This window comes from Phalacrocorax aristotelis, chromosome 3 (assembly GCF_949628215.1).
Source record: "Phalacrocorax aristotelis chromosome 3, bGulAri2.1, whole genome shotgun sequence".
NCBI lineage: Eukaryota > Metazoa > Chordata > Aves > Suliformes > Phalacrocoracidae > Phalacrocorax > Phalacrocorax aristotelis.
This window is the reverse complement of record NC_134278.1, coordinates 47,313,625-47,334,431: the sequence shown is the minus strand read 5'-3', so window position 1 is coordinate 47,334,431 and position 20,807 is coordinate 47,313,625. Positions and strand designations below refer to the sequence as shown.

Sequence of the window (20,807 nt, the reverse complement as noted above, 5' to 3'; positions counted from 1 at the left end):
AAAGGTTGAACACATATATATGCATATACATATGCATCTATATATACATAATATGATTAGTATAAAAATATTGTGCCACAGACTTTTCTGATGTAGCACATTTCCATAATCCATACCAAGTATAATGCATGAATACACCCCAAAATAAGTTCACATCGATTAGCTGAAAGTATCACCAATATATTCTCAATTTCAGATTTAGCAATTATTACCTTTTGTTTTGGTAAAAGTAAAATGAGCAGCCATTTTAGGAAATTATTTTCAGGCCAAAAATGGATGGGAGCTTCCATTGCCTACTCAGATACAGACAATAATACCAAGCAAAAGGAAAATTATAATTCTGTAAATCAAGTTTTGCTCCACCATAGTATCTACAAGTCAAGACCAGCAGACTTGTTCCAGACAGCTTGGTGAAGCATTAGGTGCTTCATCCTGTAACTGAATTGAATACTGACTGTTTCAAGGACTTTTCTAGCTATTTTACAGAGAGGATCTTCAAGAATCTGATGGGACTGACCCTTCCTGTAATAAAACAACACTGAAATAATCTTCCATGGGCTGAAGTGCTCACTGAGTTTGAGAGTTATGAGATGAACTTAGATGACATACAGGACCTCACTGCAGGCTACTTCTAGCATAGATCACTAGTGTCTCCCAGTGGGACAATAAGTTTCCAGCTTGCCTTAAATGATCTGCTCAATAAATTATCAACTGGTGTCCAAAAAACCAATTCAGTCAACTCTCAAATTCTAAAATTTGTTTCCTGACAAAACAAAATGCACTCTGGTGGATGAGAGAGACTTTTGGCAAAGTAATTCTGATTCCATTTAAAGCCTTCTGAAACTATTTAACCTGGTTTCCAGTCTTGAGTGCAGCCTGACAGCTATACTAGTTCCTGTGGCTGATGGGGAATTCCTACCAGGGCAGAAAGCTTTTTCAAAGGTGGCTTTGTTTAGCTCTGCCAGCAGCCTTTCTGGCCATTGCGCTGACCATGATATTTTTCTGACTCACCTGTGGACCTAGGCTGGGGCAGATGGGTTTGCACTTGTGTGGTTCCACTCTTTCCTCTCAGAGAAATCCCAGAGGATGGCATAGGGCAATTGCTCATCAGCCCCGAGGGCTCTCTCTCATGCGGGATTCCACAGGGTTTCATCCTGTCATCTCTCCTCTCAACATGTTTATGAGGCCACTGAGGAGATAATGAAATAATTTGGGCTGTGGTGTCATCAGCACGCAGATGATACACAGTCCTACTCTCTTGTCAGACCAGGATGGTGCAGTCATTTTGCGCTTCCAGTACCTGGCTGAAATAGGGGTATGATGGCAGCTTAATCCCAGGGAGATAGGTGCTATGTTGGACAAGTAAAGAGAAGCATTCAGTTGATGTTATCTACCCTTATTACTCAGTTCCACCTCTTGTGAAAGAGGTTTACAGTCTCAGATTTCTCCAGGTTCCTAAGTTTGGTTATGGGTTTTTCAAATTGGATCAGTGGTGATAAGTGTTTCAGCCAGTGGCAATAATTTCTACTGGTGTGAAGCTTGCCACACCAGTCCAGGTCTTCTTCCAGAACATATTGCTGCAGTACAGTGTCCCTGGACAATGGCTACAAATGACTGCCAGGTGTTTAAAAAGTGCTGACAGCAATTCATAGTACTTCAGCCATGTAGCTGCTGCTGAGCAAATAAATAACAGAATATATGGTACTGCCTGTTTTAGAATGATATCCAATGCAACATTTTAATGGTTTTGTATGTTGTGCAGGGTATATTTCAGCCTTTCAGGAGAAATGATCCTGATTGCACTAAAATCAGTCACCTGAGATCTGGCGCTTTCAGCCACTGGATGTTAAAGTTCATTCACCTGTTAAATCACTGATGATCCTAGATCTAAATTCATTCCCTGTTCATCCAAGGAAGGTCAGGCTTGTTGATCTTCAGGCATGGTGAAAGGAAGTGATGATGTTATGTAATTAATCCTTTGGAGTGTGAATCTATCTGGATTAAAATACTGTATATAACATCATAGAGTTTAATTTGAAAATAAATAGTCCATCTTACAGAGACAAAGTAGAAGATAAATACAACCATTCTTACCTGAGTTTAGCTGTATCTAAAAAGCTTTTTTTAAAGTTTGATGAGCTAAAGTCCACTGTACATTTATTTATTCACTGTAAAAATTTGTACTAGTTTTATAGTTCAGTGTGATAATATAAACTTAACAAAATTTGGCATGGCCTCAAATCATATTGAACAGAGAGAGACTATTAGTATTAATTTAATGCCAACAGTTTTTACTGTTTTGGAAACACTAACTATTATAGTCATATTGCACTACATAATATCAAAATGGTTAGCATCCGTTTCTCTATAATTACATGGCTTCATCTGGCAGTCTAGGATATTTTCTCAATCTAAAAGGCAGCTGGAAGTGCTTGTTGGTACTTTGCTGGCTTATACAAAAGTCAAATTAATCTAAATCAGATGAACTAAAAGCTGTTTGCTACTGCACTTAGCTATAGTATAGCTGATTAATTCAACACACAAAGGTTAATATTTATGTATCAAAATATTTATACATGACTTTTTAAAGTAATATTTATGGCAAGACAATGAAAAATTATTAGAAAGACATGAATTTTCTATAATCTGACTTTTTTTTTCTCTGAGAATGAAGAAAATACTTTTTCTCAGAGGAGCCATTAATTATATGAATTGAATCATGCTTCTTTCTACTGAAGAGTGGAAGTGAACTATACTTACTATAAAATAAATTACATTTAGGGGTTTCCAAAAATTTTTTATAGAATTTTAAATTATTGTCAAACACAAAATATTCCATAACTTGGACCTGTAATTTAAGCCCTGATCTTCAAGTCAGTATCCACAGAGCAATAGTAAGCGTCCTGAAATCATATTCCTACAATTGTACTTATGCAATAGTCAGCTTTACAGAAATTTCTTATCTTTCTGTTCTTTGTTTCTTGTATGATACAAAATAAGATATTAAAAATACTTCAGAAGCAAGGTCCAATATCAAATAGCTATTGGTTGAGCTGCAATCAAAAATCAAAAGAGATCTTGGTTTTAATGTTCTATTGTTTGCAAATAATTTTTAAAATGCCACAGTCAGTCAAATTGCCTTTTTCCACTTTTTCATTTTTGTGTTTTCATATCTTTATTTCTGTGAAAGGTGGGGGGTTTTGTGGGTTTGATTTTGGTTTTGGGGGTTTTTGTTTTGGTTGGTTTTTGTAACAGTTCCTTCCATTAGAAAATATCCTTTAATATGTGCTTAGATGTTTTCCAAGAGGGTGTTTAATTATAATTAATACCTCAACTTCAAGTAATCTCTATACTTGCACTCACACAAATTAGCCATACAAGTCTATACATCCACATACTGTGCTCAAGGGAGTACAGGATGATAGAAGGTCCCAATTTTCCAACTGCATATCTACAGAATGCAATGTGCTAAATTTGGAAGAACATTTCTTTTTATGAGCTGTCACAGCTGCTGCTGCTTTTCCCAGCCAACATTAAAAATTCTGAGGTTACTCCATTACAAAATATGACATGACAATACAGACTACATCACTGACTGTATGTTGTATAAAAGTTACTTGGAATATAAATCCCAAAGCTTTTACTTTGATTTAGCAAGAATGCCCACATTCTTTCATTTATTGTAGCCTGAGCAACAGGCTTTTCAACTTTCAAATCTTTTGAACTTGCCTCCCCCTGGAAAGGAAAAAAAAATCACTAGGATGGGATTTACTTTGGGGTTGTTCCAAAACTGTTATAACTTATTGTCCCAAATATCAAAGGCTTTTGATATTAAACTATTAGGATTATTCTCTGAACTCCAGTAACACTGACATAATTGCATTTTTTGAGAAAGTAATAAAAAAGACTTTAACAGAAACAAATTTAGTAAAATTTGGAAAAAAACCACAAACCATAAAGTATTCTGGGAAAGTAAGAAGGGATCCTAAAAAATCATTATTCGTATTAGATTATTGTGGTAATTTTGTTTTGCACTGCTGTTAAGGTAACAATGAAAACAATGATAGAAATATTGACTTCCTACATATCCTGCTGATAAAGAAGCATCCAAAATATTTCAGTACTGATGAACTTCTTCCTGTAAGACTATTCCATATAGGACAAGTCACATGCATGTACTTTGCTCACCTCAATTCTAAAAAGAAGCATTCTAAGACATTATGAATTAAATTCATCCTGGTGCAAACACACTGCAAAAGAACCTTGGCATATAAACTCATGTTAGCGTTTACACTAACTTCATGTAAACAGATCAAGGACAGTTAAACCATATTTGAGAGAAGCACAATCAGGACATGGTGTCAACTGCATATGGTTACAGCACAACAGCTTTTTCAGTCTAGCAGCCCTTGGCCCCTCCTTGCCTCTTGGGAAGGATGTGGGTCCACTACATTAATATAACCACATTTCAAGATAACTTCTCAAGCCAACACCACCTTCTCCAAAGAAACCATGACCAGGATAGGTGCAAGGACAACCATTTGCAAGGGTGACAACAACCAATGTTCTGTACATTCCCGACACTGCCTTCAGCAATACTGTGATTTTATCCTAAAGTTTTCAGCAGTGCACACATAGTTTCTACCACACAGCTGCCATTTACTGTAACATCTAATCACTGTGTGAAGGTGGTATCAAAATGGAAGCAATCTTAGACAAGACTTTAAAAAAAATACAAACTAAAAACAAAAATAAAAATGAAGGAAAGGTCAAAAAACTCTCAAACTGAGAATCACCAATATGTTATGTTAAATATTAATGGTCTTCAAGGTCAATGTTTTCCCTGGCCCTTATGATAATAATATGAGCTATACAAAACTAAGTGTATGAAATGGACATAAACCCATAACACATTGAAGCACATCAATTTAAAAAAAAAAAGGGGACATAGTAATTGTTTTAAATGGCCTCTGTTTCTAACATTGCTTATTCACTGCCCTCTGAGTGCCTGTTAAAATCAGGGAGCAGGTCATTCCCCAGCATAAGCAATTATAAAATGCAAATGACTGTGCATTTATTGTCAAGATTGGCTAGATAAAAAAGGTCTGCTTCATAACACGTTTCCAAGCAGATGACATAATTAGATGTTTATATTATAAACAATAGGAAAGAATACAAGCCTTTAGCATTTTTTTAGAAAAGCTGAAATTAAAAAATAGGTGAGCATTGTGACATAAATTCTATTAAAATGTAACAATTAAATTTCCCTCTGAGAAATAAGGCGGCACCATCTTGTGGTTACTCTGCAGGAATGCAGTCAGGCCAGCCTCCAACCTGCCATGTCCTCCTACCCCTTCCCGATGTGCCAACTGGAATGTCAAAATTCTGCCACAGACAAGGACAATGCTTTGTCACTCCCAATACTCCCTCTGAAAAAAAATCAGTGAGACAGACTATGTACTAAGTAGGACAAGAGGAGATATTTAGCTCAGAATACACCTCTGGTTATCACATCACTCAAATATGTGTTTGAGGTAGATAGCAGATTCAGAATTATTGGCAATTGTAGTAAAACCACAATTAATTTCTAAGACGCTTATGATCAAATACTACCATAACCTAACATCTCTGCAGCTCAGTAAAGGTGCATGAATTTTTGATCCAGCTAAGATCAGAAACTTCAATTCCTGTTATCCTTACCTTATCAAAACCAAAACGTGATTAGCACATTTTGCAGAAGGTGTTTGAAATTTTTGTAAACAATTTATTTTGGGCAAGAGTCAACCAGTTAAGTTTCTGCCATCTTCAAAGACATAGTTGGTCTCATATACAGGTCACAATTCAGCACTCAGAATTTCTTGTTCAGTAGAATCTGAAGTTGTAAATAAAACACTGTTTTGTATGTAACACACACATATTCACAGCTACTGATGTGTACTTGGGGTCCAGTGCTGCTAACTCCTCACTCGTTGTACCTCGTGAGATAAAGTATCCAGACTGATCTTCCTCAACTCAGTTGTGTAGCTGAGTGGTGATTTACCATGGAAAGTTCAAGTGGTTTTGTTTTCCTTGGGAAATGTATGTAAAATATAAACTAGCATCAATTTATTAATTGGTTTTATTGCTTTTATAGTTGTTTATAAATAATTAACTATTTCAGACAGGCTAATTGAAGTGATGTTATGTTATAATTTGATCGTATAACTCCAGAAATACTTTGTTGGTGTTACTGTTTCAGTAGATTTAATCTAGTATTTGCATTATAGGAAGTCTATGACCAGATCTCCCCTAGTGAAACAAACAGCTAAGGTACACTGACGTGTCCCATTTCACATTTTTTGAAGCACTTAACTGTGTAAAATTTATAAAATGTATGGCTCAATGAGTTTTGAATGGCTATAAATGACAGCAGCATTGAATCCATATATTGTTCTTTTCACATCCATCAGATCTGGATCTTCTAGAAAATACTTAGTAAATTAGGACACTCGTTTTTCAAACAAACTAGCCATAGTAAGTATCAGTGACTGACAGTCTAACAGTGATAACAGCCAGGCTTATCTTTGCTTTAGAAAGGTGTCAATAAAAGAGGAATTTCTCTGTGTCTGGAAAGTGTTGTGGTGGCATGAATTAATGTGTGGTATTCTGTTTATTGACATCTGTTTCCCAGAAAGGCTACAGCTAGTGTCACATGTTTCCTTTGGATTTTTGAGCACATCAAGAGCATAGATGTTCTGAAACACTTTGGTTACAAGATGCGACAATATTTAGCAAATAACAAATTTTTTTTTCTGCTGCTTTTCTGAGCTCCATTCCTTTCAAGATTTCACTCCTCCAACTAGGTTCACACCAGCCAATCTCTCTGTTTACACGTGCACTCCAGGAGCTGGGTGACATAAAAAATGATAAAAACATAACTAAATTATACACTTTAAATCTGCATTGCCTCCCCACTAGAAGTGTAGCTGTATATTTTATATATATTAAAAATCAGACACACATATTAATATGCCCATTTATATCCCAGGGTACTTCATACATTCGGCAGCTGAAGATATCCGATTTCTTTTTTTTTCCTTGGTTGTTAATATGAACTCTGATCTTCCCTATCTCCAAATGTTGACAAGCATTATACAGATGCCCGAATGATACTTTGATTCTAAAGGGATGAAACTATAAATGCTACCAAAAATAGGTGCCTTCTCTCTCCCTGGGGGATAGCCAAGGCAGCTTTACTTGCATGGTTTACTCATCCCAGCAGAGGCGATGTAGTGACTGGACTCAGATGACGGTACTGCTTAGCTCCCGTTTGGCTGGTGCTACTCACTCTCCTAGGCAAAGGGGATGTGCTACATTTAGAGAGCAGAGAAGATGTTCACTGAAGGTCTGTGGCTGCTGGGAGAAGTGGGTGAGGAGACGCTTGGGTAGCCCATGTGTTGGGAACGCTGGCATCATTTTGATGTTAATTTCATTCCATAAGTGAAATTCTACTGAAATTTTACTGGTCTCCTGCCATCAGGGTATGTGGGTGTAGTGGGGAGGGGAGGGAAGAGATTGGTGGCAAGGAGGAAAGAGAGAGGAGAAACCTGACTCTTTCAGCTGCTTGAGATTCACTCCTAAATTTTTACAGTGTCTCAATACTTGATGATATGATGAGACCTTTCTGGTACAAGTAATGTTAAAAGGTCAGATACCTCCAGTCATTGCTGTCTTTATCCATCATTAACAAAAAAAGAATTTAAAAAGAATAAATAATTAAAAACCCCAAACCAAAACTACAAAACCATTGGGCTTAGAGAAAAAACTCATTAATTAAGAAGTTTCTATTTGCTTCCTCACACAACTTCCAACATGCTGTTATTGTCACATAAGATACGCATTCACATCCTGCAAAATACTGAATTCAAGTTTCAAGATTATTATCAAAACAGTCTTATTTTTCTAAGTGAGTGTTTGCTAAAAATCCAGAAAAGCTAAACCAAATTATACTGATGTCCGTATAAAATCCATATTCACCTTAGGAGTGAATAAAAATTATTGAGACTTGCACAGGTTACTTAAGTAACTGTTATCTTTTTCCTTGCAAATTCATTTCAGAAAGATAGCATTCCAATAGTATGTTAACAGAAAGGAATCAGCCTCTAGTACCATAAAGAAGAGGATCTAAATGGCCCTTTAACAATTTAATAAAAGGTAACCATGTTCCAACTGTGTTTACGACCTTGTGACCTCACACTGCCTTTGTGTGTATCAGAAAAAAAACTCCTTTAACAATATATTCATAACAGGACACTTGTGTAACAAAAGCCTCCCTCAAATGAAGTGAAAACAAATTGTAAATTTTCTGAATAATAATTCAAGTTACAAAAATTCACCAGTAGCATCTGGAAAAATACCAATATAAATATAGTTGTTGGATTTACTACCGATTTTATTAAATTAAATTACTAAATAGGAAAATAGAAATTGCTGTAGGTAACAAACCCCTCAAAAGGAAAAGAAGAAAAAAAGAAAAAGAGCTAGTAAAATCCAAGAGTTTCTCTCAATTTTTAAAATTCAGAATATGCCATAGAAATAAAATACATAATTTGAGTTTGGGTTTAAACATGGGCATATATATGTAGAGAGATTTATTTATTTATTATGCAAAAATGATAATTGCAACAAGGAATTTCACAAGGTTTTACTAGCATTGGCACAATTATAGTACTGTGGTTGTCTAAATTGCAAGTAAGAACAATTAACACCAGAATTTTCAAAACTGAGTCAGTTTGAAATTACAGGTCATCATATCAGTAGTAAACCCACCAAAAAAAATCATGCTGATGTAATCTTTTCCAGAGGCTACCAGGACAACTTCGCAATTATAAACTTTAAAGAACATTTCTATAGAGACATTTTTAGATTTTGACTTTGAGCTACAGTTTGTCTTTCGAAAATCACAATTATCTGTAGAAGATTAATTTGTTTCCCATTAGTTTCGGATTTCTTCTTCATCCATAAAATTAACTGCAGTGAACTTCCAGGAGTAAAAAGCTGTCTTTTTTCAGGCTTGAATAAGAGGAGAAATAGTCACTTGTCCTGAAATCTGGCTACAATTAAACACATTGAAGACAAATTAAAAGCTGTAAATGTAAAACTTTGGGTACTTTGCTGTGATCCTTTGTTATACAGGCACTGCACTATAGAATAAACAATCAGTATGCATCACCTACATTTTGCTAATAAATGCTTAAATTATTATTTAAATAGACCATAAATATAAAATAAAGTAGGAAAAGACAATATTTACCTTTTCCAACTGGGCATTTTTTTTTGATTTGTACAAAAACTCCCCCACTGCCACAAAGACAGAAAGCACCAATCCTGCTGCCAGCACGATGAAGATTCCTCCAATATTTTGAACTCCTAAAGCACTGGCCTCTTTACTTTCCTCCTCTGGGCAGCCATTGCCTCTCCACCATTTCTCTTTCATCATGTGGAGTTTGCCCTCCTCTTGCAGCTGAAGAATTGCTATAGTGATCTTGTCTCTATATGGAGAACCTAAAGAGACCACAGGGAACTGATATTGCATGGGGCATATTTTAAAGAAAGTTAGTTATTCCTGATAAGAATAAAATGTAGCATAATGCCACAGAAAAACCTATATCCTCTACAACCATCACATTTATTGAAAAGCCATTTACATCTCACCACGATCACACTGGTCATACAAATACAAACCCACACATGCACACACATATAAATATATACGCAGAAAACTTGATCCAGCTGGTGTTGCCTGTAAGCCAGGCAACTTGACGCAACAAGTCCTGTCTCATTTGGTCCCACAGTCTCAAACTTCTTCATGCCCAACTATTATATGCAGCCAAATAATATTAATCTTTCAATTTCTATCAGGCTTTTAATTATGCTGCAGCAGATTTAGTCTAACATGCATAAATCTACATAAATCTACATAGCTTGTTACCTTAAAGCTAATCCAAGGTCTGATATGTAACGAGCACTCTACACTATTACTTTATTAAAAGAAGAAACAACAATTTATGCTCCAGGACCAAGCCATGAAAGTCTCTATTTGATAGATTGTCAGGCACTTAAGGTACCTTCCAAGCATGCACTTACTTATTAACAGTATCAGGTAGCTATGCATTCAGAAAGATAAGGTTAAGTGTGTTTGAATAACAGGGCTGTAAATTTTCATATTTTAATGTATTTCTTCCTCGTAATTCAGTATTTTAAAATGATGTGATAACTTTGCAGCTTTTCAACATTTCAGTATTTCAAGGGGCAGTTCAAAGGGTAGTGTCATATCTTTGTATGTCATCTGCTCTCTTTTTCTTTATATAGTACATGAGGACTTTTCAAGGAGTATTTAAAAAAACAACATTAATTAATAATGCCAGTGGAGAATGCTTTTCTTTTCTGAATGTTAGAGAGTAAATCACAACAGTTAGAAGTATTTTCTATGTTAAGATTTGTGTAAAGTTTAAGGAGAGAATAAAGCCATCATTTTTCTTCTCCTCCTTCGAAAACAGGAATAAAAGACTCACAAAGTGGTTAAGAAATCCCAGGGGGGGGAAAAATAGATGAAAAGAGATGGAATTATCTCTTTCATGTGATATGAATGCAATTCTAGAAAGAACCCCTCCTATTTTTCTTTCTGTCATAATAGTGTTACTTACAATGTATAATTTTTACAGTGTTTCCTTTGGCTGAGTAATAAAATGCATTTTCATTAACTTTCTGGTTTTTTTAAACAAAATCCTCAGCATCCTTTAGAGAGATGCTGCCCATCTGACTATTTCATGTCCTGTGATCAACTGTGAAGGAGATGAAGGAATGCATCAGTAGGATAGTTTATACTCTTTACCCTCTTGGCAAACATATTTTCTTTTGGAACTTCTTTCAATTTATTCTTTATTTCTATACCTGTATCTATTTCTATATCTAGAGTTTATCACAAGAAAAAAGCTAATAGCAAAGGGCTGCTGTGCCAGCACGGAAGTTAAATATAGAAAGGACCATTAATTAGAAAACGCTTTAGGCTCTTCCTTTATTCCAGAATAAAATGCATGAAGAACTGGCCTCAAAGTATTTAAGTTGCAAGAACTTTTGCTTTTATCATCTATGCTTAGAAAAGAATTATGTTTTCTACTAGGAGCTAAACTGTGTGTACACAGGACTATAAGGGAAACAGGAAGAAAGGAAAACATCTCTTTTTTACTCTCTTGTGCATGCAGAGGCCTAAGTCACACCACTCCAGACCATCCCGATTATGCTGAAACTCTGCAAAACCCTGTACTTGACACATTTCTTCAGTCAGATTGAAGAAGGAAAGTGATTAGTCCACAAGAGCCTGGGAAAGTGTAAGTGCATACTATAATCTTTTGGGGATATTTTCAGTGTTACACTGCCTAGAAATATTTAACAACAGCAACGTAAATAACATTAGATTCTGAGAAATAATTTTGGACCCAGTTTAAGCCATCTTCTGATCTGACAGGCTGCTTTCTAATTAAAATGATTTGCATTTCATTTCCACACTTTCTATTGGTCTAAATATTGACAGTACCAACTATTCTTCATGTATTATTTATATATTCTAGGGACCAGATTTGTACACATACAGTTCTAGTCCATTTGAAGGGCTTAAAAAATTAATTAACTGAGGAAATCGTAAATAGAAATCATAAAGCACAGGCTAATCCTATCTACATTTAGTTAAGTTTACGAGGATTGCATTAGAAGCATGCAGTTAATAGTGATTCAGTTCAACAGTATCACTTACTATTGGTGATTTGCAAAATTTTGCAGAGTTGCAGAGTGGACAGATTACAGGGCCTCTGGTGTTCCTACTGCAATATTTGTATTTGTTATACCTTATTATCTTGTCTTAAAAATGGTAATCTTACAAGGAAGGATCAATGTGTTCCTACTGCAATATCTGTATTTACTATATCTTACTATCTTGTCTTAAAAATGGTAATCTCACAAGTAAGGATCAATGTGGGATGACCAGCACTGCATACTGCTGCTGTTAAATTAAACATTTAAAATTTTATAACCATGAAAAAGCTAGCACTCAGTGCTGTAGTTCTATTCTATTTCGGAATTACTTAGTGATCTAAATTCATTGATTCACATTTTGCAACAAACAATGAGGACACCAAATAATCTGGTATTTTCTAAAAAGCCACTTTTATGCCGTTTATACTGATTCAAGTGGTTATTAAGAGAACAAAAGAAGCATAGCAACAATATTATTTCCTAAGGTTTTATTTGCTCCTATAATTTTTTTCTGATACAAGCTGGATTGTAAGTCCCAGCAATGGAAAATCCACCCAGAAGCACCTGAAGTGCCTAAAAGTATCATGGTCTGATCTGTGGATGATAAAGTTAGCATACGAAAAGAAGAGAAAATAAATAGAGAATATGGACAAGGCATACAGGTTACACTCTGGATGTTAAAACTGTCTTACTTGCAGGAAAGAAGAAAATCAAGACGTAAATATAAAAGATTTTTTACATCTACTGGTAATTTTCACTATCAGTCCTATGACGTGACTAAAAAATGAATCAAGCCTTTCCATGAGGTCTTGCAAGAAGCTGTCCTGGTTTTTTTACATTTTGTTAAAATGGGAAATATTTCATTTAAGAGAATTTACTGTTCAAGATTTAAAAAAAATGAAAACAGAAACTTTAAGATTGCCAGACAATGTATATGAATGCATTTGCAAAATAAATATGATATGGATAAGGATAAAGCATTAAAGCAGAAGGAAAGAAAATAAAAAGGAGAGAATAAACCAAAGTTCTGCCACATGAAGAAATGTGAACATCACATTTCAACCTTCAATAAAAAGACAAGCTGTTGAAAAAAATCTTACCAGTCTGTGTAGTCTGGGGAGAAGACTAGGAGGGGACAGCCACAGTGATATTTTAAAATCCATCCCCAAATCAGGAAAAAAGATGAGCACATAATATTCCACTGAGTGCAGAGAAAGGGAGAAGTCCAGTGCAAAAGTACCTAACTTTTTCTTCCCTCTCTTTTGCTGGTTCCTACTGCTTTCATTTCCGTGTCAACTGACGAGCTCTTCTCATTACAAACTGGGACTGGAGGGCCTACAGAACACAATCTATACATTATTTGCTGATCCCAATCTAGTTGTTGTTTGCAGGAATGATAATTTCAGCCAGAAGATTACTTTTAAGACCTCTTTTACAGATTATAGAGACCTTAGTGCCTTCCTATGATTTACAAATTCGATAAGGTATGTAATAATTTCTATCTGTAGTTACCTGCTTATGAAAATGTAAAATTAAAATAAAAACTTGCATGAAATTCAATTGTCTGAAATACCTGTACAAAGTTAAGATAACAAAGTCTCAGAAATAATGCATAGATAAGTTTTCTGCCCTGAGGTCGCAGTATATAAAGATTTATGCACATAATGATATGTTTAATCATAAATTATGAACACATAAGCTTTATGTATTGAGACTTCACTGCATACAGATTAGTATGTTGAAATCCTGCTGATCTCACTGGTCTTGAAAAGGTTTCCTACTACATTATAATTTAGTAAAATCTCCTGCCTGGTTACTCTTAGTCTATTTTACTCATTCCATCAAATACAAAAGGAGTTGGAGCATACTGGGACCTGTAGAACTGAAGTTGGTCATAAGTAAAAAGGAATAGCAGCATTCCGCTAACTCCATCATTAAGAAAGTGTTAAACCAGGAACTTTTTTGTTTCATCATTCCAGGTGCATTTTACCAAAAGAAATCACTATGAATTGTCTGGTATTTTACAAGTTGGTGTCCATGGGACATAGTTACATGTTACTTTTGATTTGCTAGACAGAAAAATCCATTCTGAACGCTCCTATACCACTGATAGCATCTTTTGTTCTTGTTACTTTTTCCTTTTGTTACTAAAAAAAACAAGACTATGCTACTTATCTTGCAACATTATTTCCTACTCTGTGCACATGGCAAAAAGCAAAAGAGAGAGGTACCTAGGTAGTTAGGAATGCACCATGATATTCAGTATCTTGGTACAAAATTCAGATCATCAAGAAGTACTTCTAGTACTGAAGTATTTATTGGAAGGAGAAAGCCACAGGTAGCAGGAAAGACATTTCTTTAATATCTAGGTGTTGAAACTGTATGTGACTAGTTTACATTGAATAAAGCAACCAATTCAAGTTCTAGTTTTAGCAGTTGAAAGGAAGAAGCACCAAACTCAGCATGGAGGTGTTTGGGATATTTTTGTTTTGAGTGGGTTTTTTTTCAGCATGAGCCCATTCCCATTGTGGTTACATTAGATTAATCTATCTATCCTAAAGCTAGCTTGGGTACATATACATAAGATGCAGTCATGGTCTCACTCCAGTGTAGGCACATCTGAAATTTCCATAACAATGCTGGCTAACACCATTTATGCTACTGGGGACAGGTGAAATCATTTCAGTCTTAATATATCTACATTTCTCTGTACATATCTCATAGTTTAGCCCCATCAAGAATCACAGACTAAATGTTCAGCCACCAAACTGACTGTGTGCTTAGCTAAATCATATTTGAAAGTTTTGTTTGTTATATTGTTCTGTTATCTCTGTCCATCAGTTACTATGATGAAGCTTTCCTTTTGTTTTTACAAGACAAAATTTAGCCCAGGCCTATGGAACAGACATTCCTTGCTAGGGGATAACTGGTGATACAGTATGTGGAGTTCAGTTTCTCTTCAGTGTCATGTATACTGGAGTCATAGGCATGATAGAAATAAGATGGAAGGCATTTCATTTACACATAATTGTGGAATAGATGTTTAGACTATAAGCAGCCATGGAAAAACTACTTCCTGCAGCCTTATGCATCACAGGGCCTGAAACACCTTCCAGGAATCTGTGGCATCATCAGCACTCAGTAATAAAGACTGACAGCCACAGTTAAAACACGCCATAGAAAAGGAATAGGCAGCTCAGGGGCATTGGGTATAGGATAAGCACTTACTTTAGCTCCACAGAAATGTTTTTCTTTTAAAAGTCACAGCCAGCTCTGCTCCCTAACTCCATTAACCCTCTCTAATTGGGACGGGAGGGAAGCGACAGAGACAAGGGTCAATATAGCTTGGTTCATTCTTCCTATCTGCGGTTTCAAAAGTCTCCGAGCAGCACATGAAGAAAGAAAAGGGATTCTGTCAGTTCCCAGTTCCTGGCTCCACTTTCAAAATCAACTCATTTTCACATAAGAAAAGATCACTGAGGACTCTTTTCCATGTCATGGAGTAATGCCATCACTGTAGCTGGGGACTTGACGGATTAAAATGCTTTGGCAATCATAGGAAGCTAGCAATGCCCCACAGTGAACTGAAGAGCAACAAATCAAAAGAAAAGGCAACAGTTCCTGCAAATTTGACACAGGAGCAGATCCTCCTTTATCCCAAAATCTGGATCTCAGTTTAGCTCCAAGTAAATACGCAAAGCTCACCAATTTAAAAAAAAAAAAAAGCACCACTGTAGCAAAATTAGCCACTTAGGTAAGTAGCAATTGGCCAGATATTTTTAAAAGTATAGAAAAAACCTGAGATCATTGCATTATAACCGGGAGATGGATGTGGATTCTAAATGTGGCTTTGATAACAGGCTTTATTTGTCATGTTAAGTGAAACACTTTTTCCTACTTCTTAGTTCTGTGCCTCACAGCAAATTTGTTGGTTTATATTTATGAAATGATGGGGCATTACAGCATTCTTACCTCTAAGGTACATATGAATTAACAGCAAAGCATCCCAGACACAAAGTTTAAACACACTTCCCAAGTATACTGAAAAGTGCTGTATTAATAAACTTTGAGTGGACATCCATCTTTTTAATGCAGAAAGGTGTGAAAGTCTTGGTTTTGACACCCCGAAATACAAATAACATTTATATACATTTCCTATTCATTTATGATTAATGCATTAAAATATAAGATAGATTTAAATATTAATAAAAAGAATACTTCTGGCTCCTCTACCAGCTGTCCTTCTACTTCCTTATGGACTAGGCTCAAGGACTTTTAGACTTCTGGGCATGAAGAAATTTTTTTCAAAGTTCTTTAAATACTCCATATGTTGTGGATAATATTGGGAATAAATACTAAAGTCGCAGGTCTAATACAAGAAATACTTGCACCTTGAATTTAGTTGTGCTGCATATACATTAGATTTCCCACTCTTGTCTTTCTGATTAAATATATAACTTTGAATTTTACTGTTGTTTTCCGAAGGATGTATCAGGACAAAATATTTATCAGGATGGGTTAATGCTTCAGTTCTTCCTGATTCTGATTGTTAACCATGACACTTCATGATAAATTAAGATAATCGTATTGTAAAATTAGATATACTGTAAACATTAAATAGTCATTAAGTTGCAGTTACTACAATGGAAAATCCTCAGTAGATGTTTACAGCAGCCTAAGCTACCCCATATCTAATGAAAACTGCAAACATTCAAAGCAAAATCCAAACCAAAGCTGTTCACTATTCCTTTTTATATATGTGTGTGTATATATATATTCACCTTTGAGCTACATGTGTGGCTTGGAAAAGACAAGTTGCTGGTTAGAGGCAGGAAACATTTTAAATCAGTATTTTATGCCAAATGTAATCAAAACTTTCACAAGAGGTGTGTGCTCTAATTGTTTTCACTTCTCCCCAGTCATAAACATTCCCAACACATGCCAATTTCTGGTTGTTTCTTTATAGAACTGTCATTAAAAAGTTAACGTAGGTTTATAAAGCTGAAATGTAACCAAGAGGGATCATGTAGCTGAGATTTACTTTGTATACTATTTCTCATAATTTTCCAGCTATAAAGATACAACATAATTGATATCAAAATTAGATGAACACAGGGGAGATTTAGGACTACTATAGCCATTCATAAATTCTTGTGTTCATAAGTACTTATGGTTTTAGGACTGGAAAGTGGACATCTTTTAACATATTAATTTGTAACTAGCTTAAAGCATATCTACCCTCCACAGTGAGAAAATTATGAAAAAATGCATGTATAATGTTTGCCTATAATTAATAATTTAAATAAGATATAATGATAACAGGTTTAATAGTTAATATACACCATTTTTCTCTATTTCTTTTTGTAGTACCAAGATAGCCTTAACAGAATAAAGGTTTTTTTTTTTTACTATATTAAATACTCAGGTCATTATTACATAATTGTATTAGACATGCATATTATATTCTCTTTTTTTCTTTTTTTTAAACACAGTTAGTTTGCTCAGCCCCTCCTCAAACCATCATTGTAAACAGCTCTAAACCATGCCTTTCAGATTAAATACTGAATTCAAACAAGTGAAAGCAATTTTTTTCATAGACTTTTCCTGCATTGTAACATCACAGACAGTTTGAAAATGTCATAATCATAATACACTATTATCTCTCTACCACTGTTGAACTGTGCACCTGCCAAACAGGAAGATACTGTTGTTGAAACCTGTACTGAGAAAATCAGTGATATTATTTTTACCACAGCTGAAAGTATTTTGTATTTATACAGTGCTTTTTTTTTTTCCAATAAAAGGTTCTTCAATACAAAACACCTGTATCACTCACGTATGAATGGTTTGCAAATACAGCCTCCTTTGTGGGAAGTATTTTTCTAACACTACACAGCAATAAATATCTGAATTAAGGAAGTCTAATGAAATGTTACATGTAGTCCTGCTATGTGCGAAGATTTTGGGCAGGGAGACAAGAGTAATTTCAAAGACAGAAAAAGTGTTAAGGTCATAACAAAAGTATCCAGACCTGAAAACCCAGTTCATACTTTTGTAGAACACCCCAATCCCCTACCAAGCTCTCAGAGAAATTCTGAGAACAACAAATGTCAGTGTTTTGCCATTAGCTGTTTCATCATGGGTGAGGTATGAAGTGGCCGTGGGTACATCTAACTGCAGTGTCGTCTTAAATCTGGGCAATATTTATTTAAGTTATTAGAAAAAAAAATTAGACCTTCGGAGCTGTCAGGATTTCTAAAGTCTCATGTTGCTTTTACAGGTGATGATAAGAAGTTTCAGCTGCTACTGTTCTATTAAGTGATGTTCCATATATTTCTAATCCCTCTGATAAATAAGAGAAGCTGGCTCTTTGAGGTTATACATGCAGATTTCTGTTCCCAAATTTGATTTACAAGGTTAAAGTGACTCTAGAGGCAAGGCAGTCAGTTCTTGGTTGATCTTTGGGAAGAGGAGGCATCATCTAGCTGTGCGCATTATATATACAGCGAGAATAAGAAGCCTTAACTATTCAAACAGTGCTTAAAACCACTGGCTTTCATTGCTTCACTCACTGTGCTTTTTTATATAATGTTTTAATAATGTCTTTGCTTCAGTTACATCTGTTCAATAAATTCCTGCTAGAAACCACTTCTCTAAGGCAGAGTCTGCTCGCAACAGCTACCGGACATTGTTTTGGCAATTCTCTTTTCATACAAAGCTCAGTCTCTTAGCCTGCCTCTCAGATAGTGCTTCAATATGGTCATACTCCTGAGGCAACTACAAAAACCAGTTCTTTCATCAAATGTGTTAGCTACACAGTCCTATCTTTCAGCAACAATAAATTAACTGCTCAAGCAGTTGAAATTCTCAAATCAATTTCAATACATGGTTTGACCTGCATAAAAATAAATAATTTGCACCTATTTTTTGTGTATTATGTTCAACTAATGAAGACAAATGTATTAATTTGCTTTAGTTACAGAACTGAAGCTCAGCACTTTTATGCATATATAAGTGATGAATATTACAGTTGAAATTACATGAAGGATTACAGATTAAGTGCAGGCAAGCAGAAGAAAAAGGCCTCCTGTGTTGGTACATGGTTTCCTATTTATTTCTATAGAGAATAGAGACAGATCTGTTTATACGTCTCACCTCCAAGGGCTGGTAAAAGTGCTCATACTATGTAATTTGTATGGTCCAAATGTAATAAGTAGCTTCAAGAGAACTAGGGTGTCTTAACAAGAAAATCAAATGATTGCTTAGAATTTTTTTTTTTAGTGTTTTAAAGTTTGAAAACTATCGGCAGGGGACAATAATTTTACATTCAGTATTGAAGACCAAAGTGCAAAAATTGCACAGGGTGCATTACACTTATTATTTGAAATTACCTGATAATGTATAACATATACATAAACACATATGCATGTTTTCTGTGTAGACAGAGTGCTGGAGTGTAATATTGAAATTTTTCTCCAGGATCAGTACTTTACAACAGGTAACAGACAAGGATAACTCAGATACCTTCAGTGTCCCTCACAATGTAAACAGAAAATAGCTGCAAAGTCTGAAATCTCAACAATGACTAAATTGAAAGCCAGTGTTGACTGTTTGGTTTAGTACTTTACAGAGAAAATATAGGAATACATTTTCAGCAATGCAAATTTTAAACTTCAGAATTGTTCAGTATTTTCAGATACGTAGAATTTGGTTTCAGTTACATTAACCAAGTGCATTGGAGACAAATTTGGGGACTAAATTGACACATCATTTACCTCTTATTCCTTTTAATTTTAGAACCACCCACTTTTCGAAACATTCACGCACCATTTACACCTGTGGCTTTGTTAGTTTTACATCAATATATTTAAACACAGATGTGTAAAAAGGATAGACCTGCTTACCAGTCAGTGTCAGACACAACTGAGCCACTGCAAGCGTAGAAGCAAAGCAAGATCTCACTAACTGTATCTGTGGAGGCTAGGGTGTTCTTTTTCTTTTTCTTGTATTTCTTCAAATAAAGCAACATATGATTCTGATTTTAGAAAATTGTGCAATATTTAAGAGAAGTAATGGAAATATTTTTAAAAAAACCTGCCTTGTTTCTTCTGGGAAGAATGTCTAGAATTATGTTCTGTATTGATCACTGACTGCCAAATGTACAAATTAATTGAAAGGAATGTGCCAGTCATTCTCAGTGCCAGTTATTGTGCTCAATGTCATTGTTTTCTGGTCTTGCCTGAGATTTAAGGAAAGTTTTTAAAACACGCCTCTTCAAAACATGTCACCTTTTCAGTTTGGTGGAGGTGTGAAAACAGAATAATGTTAGGACACAGAAAGCAGCCCTAGCTACAGTAGGTGCTTAACTTCAGAACTCATTATCATTATGATACTCATCTGTGTCATAACCCTACTCCCTTCAGAAGAATCTACAACTGTAGGATTGCCATACTATACGTTCTCATTCAATCAGAACTTAAATAGACTGCCCCCTACTTTGGTGGTGGCTATAATGTCTGACTATGGATAACTATGTCTTCAATTCTGAGAGTCATTTTTAGGTAATTTCTGGAAAACAGAAGGCTTTCTATTCATACTTTAGTCTCTGTTAAATTGGATTTCATTTTACCACAGTTATGGGTAGCACCTAGAGCAGGAAAAATTTCTAGCACCACTGTGTTCTAAATACGTAATAAAATAATAGTTTTCTTTACTAGAAAACATACAGGGCATTTGTTTAAAATATTAATTTGCATGTAGTTCATATTCTAAGTGTAGAAACTGCTTAACAAAAAAAGCTAATTCAGACATGTAGCTGTAGAATTCAAAGCTTTGGTGTCTTAAAAGCTAGATAAAACATGGGAGGCAACATCCTACACAACTATAGGATGATGAAGTGTTATTCTTACACTTCCAGGGCATTTACTTCGATGTTATCTACTTTTTATTTTACAGGCAAGCTCCAAAAGTAAACTAATTTTTAGATTATTACAAAACCAGGCTGCAAATCTCTGGAA

The 20,807-nt window shown here is 35.1% G+C and overlaps 1 protein-coding gene across 1 annotated transcript in view; it reads right to left on the bottom strand.

Moving 5' to 3' along the window:
* The window catches only part of GRIK2 (glutamate ionotropic receptor kainate type subunit 2), a 418,771-nt gene that overhangs the window by 10,477 nt on the left and 387,487 nt on the right, over positions 1-20,807 (bottom strand). The window contains exon 15 of the mRNA XM_075087352.1: positions 9,293-9,543. Within this exon, the coding sequence (XP_074943453.1) occupies positions 9,293-9,543 (251 nt within the window). The remainder of the gene's footprint in view (positions 1-9,292; positions 9,544-20,807) is intronic.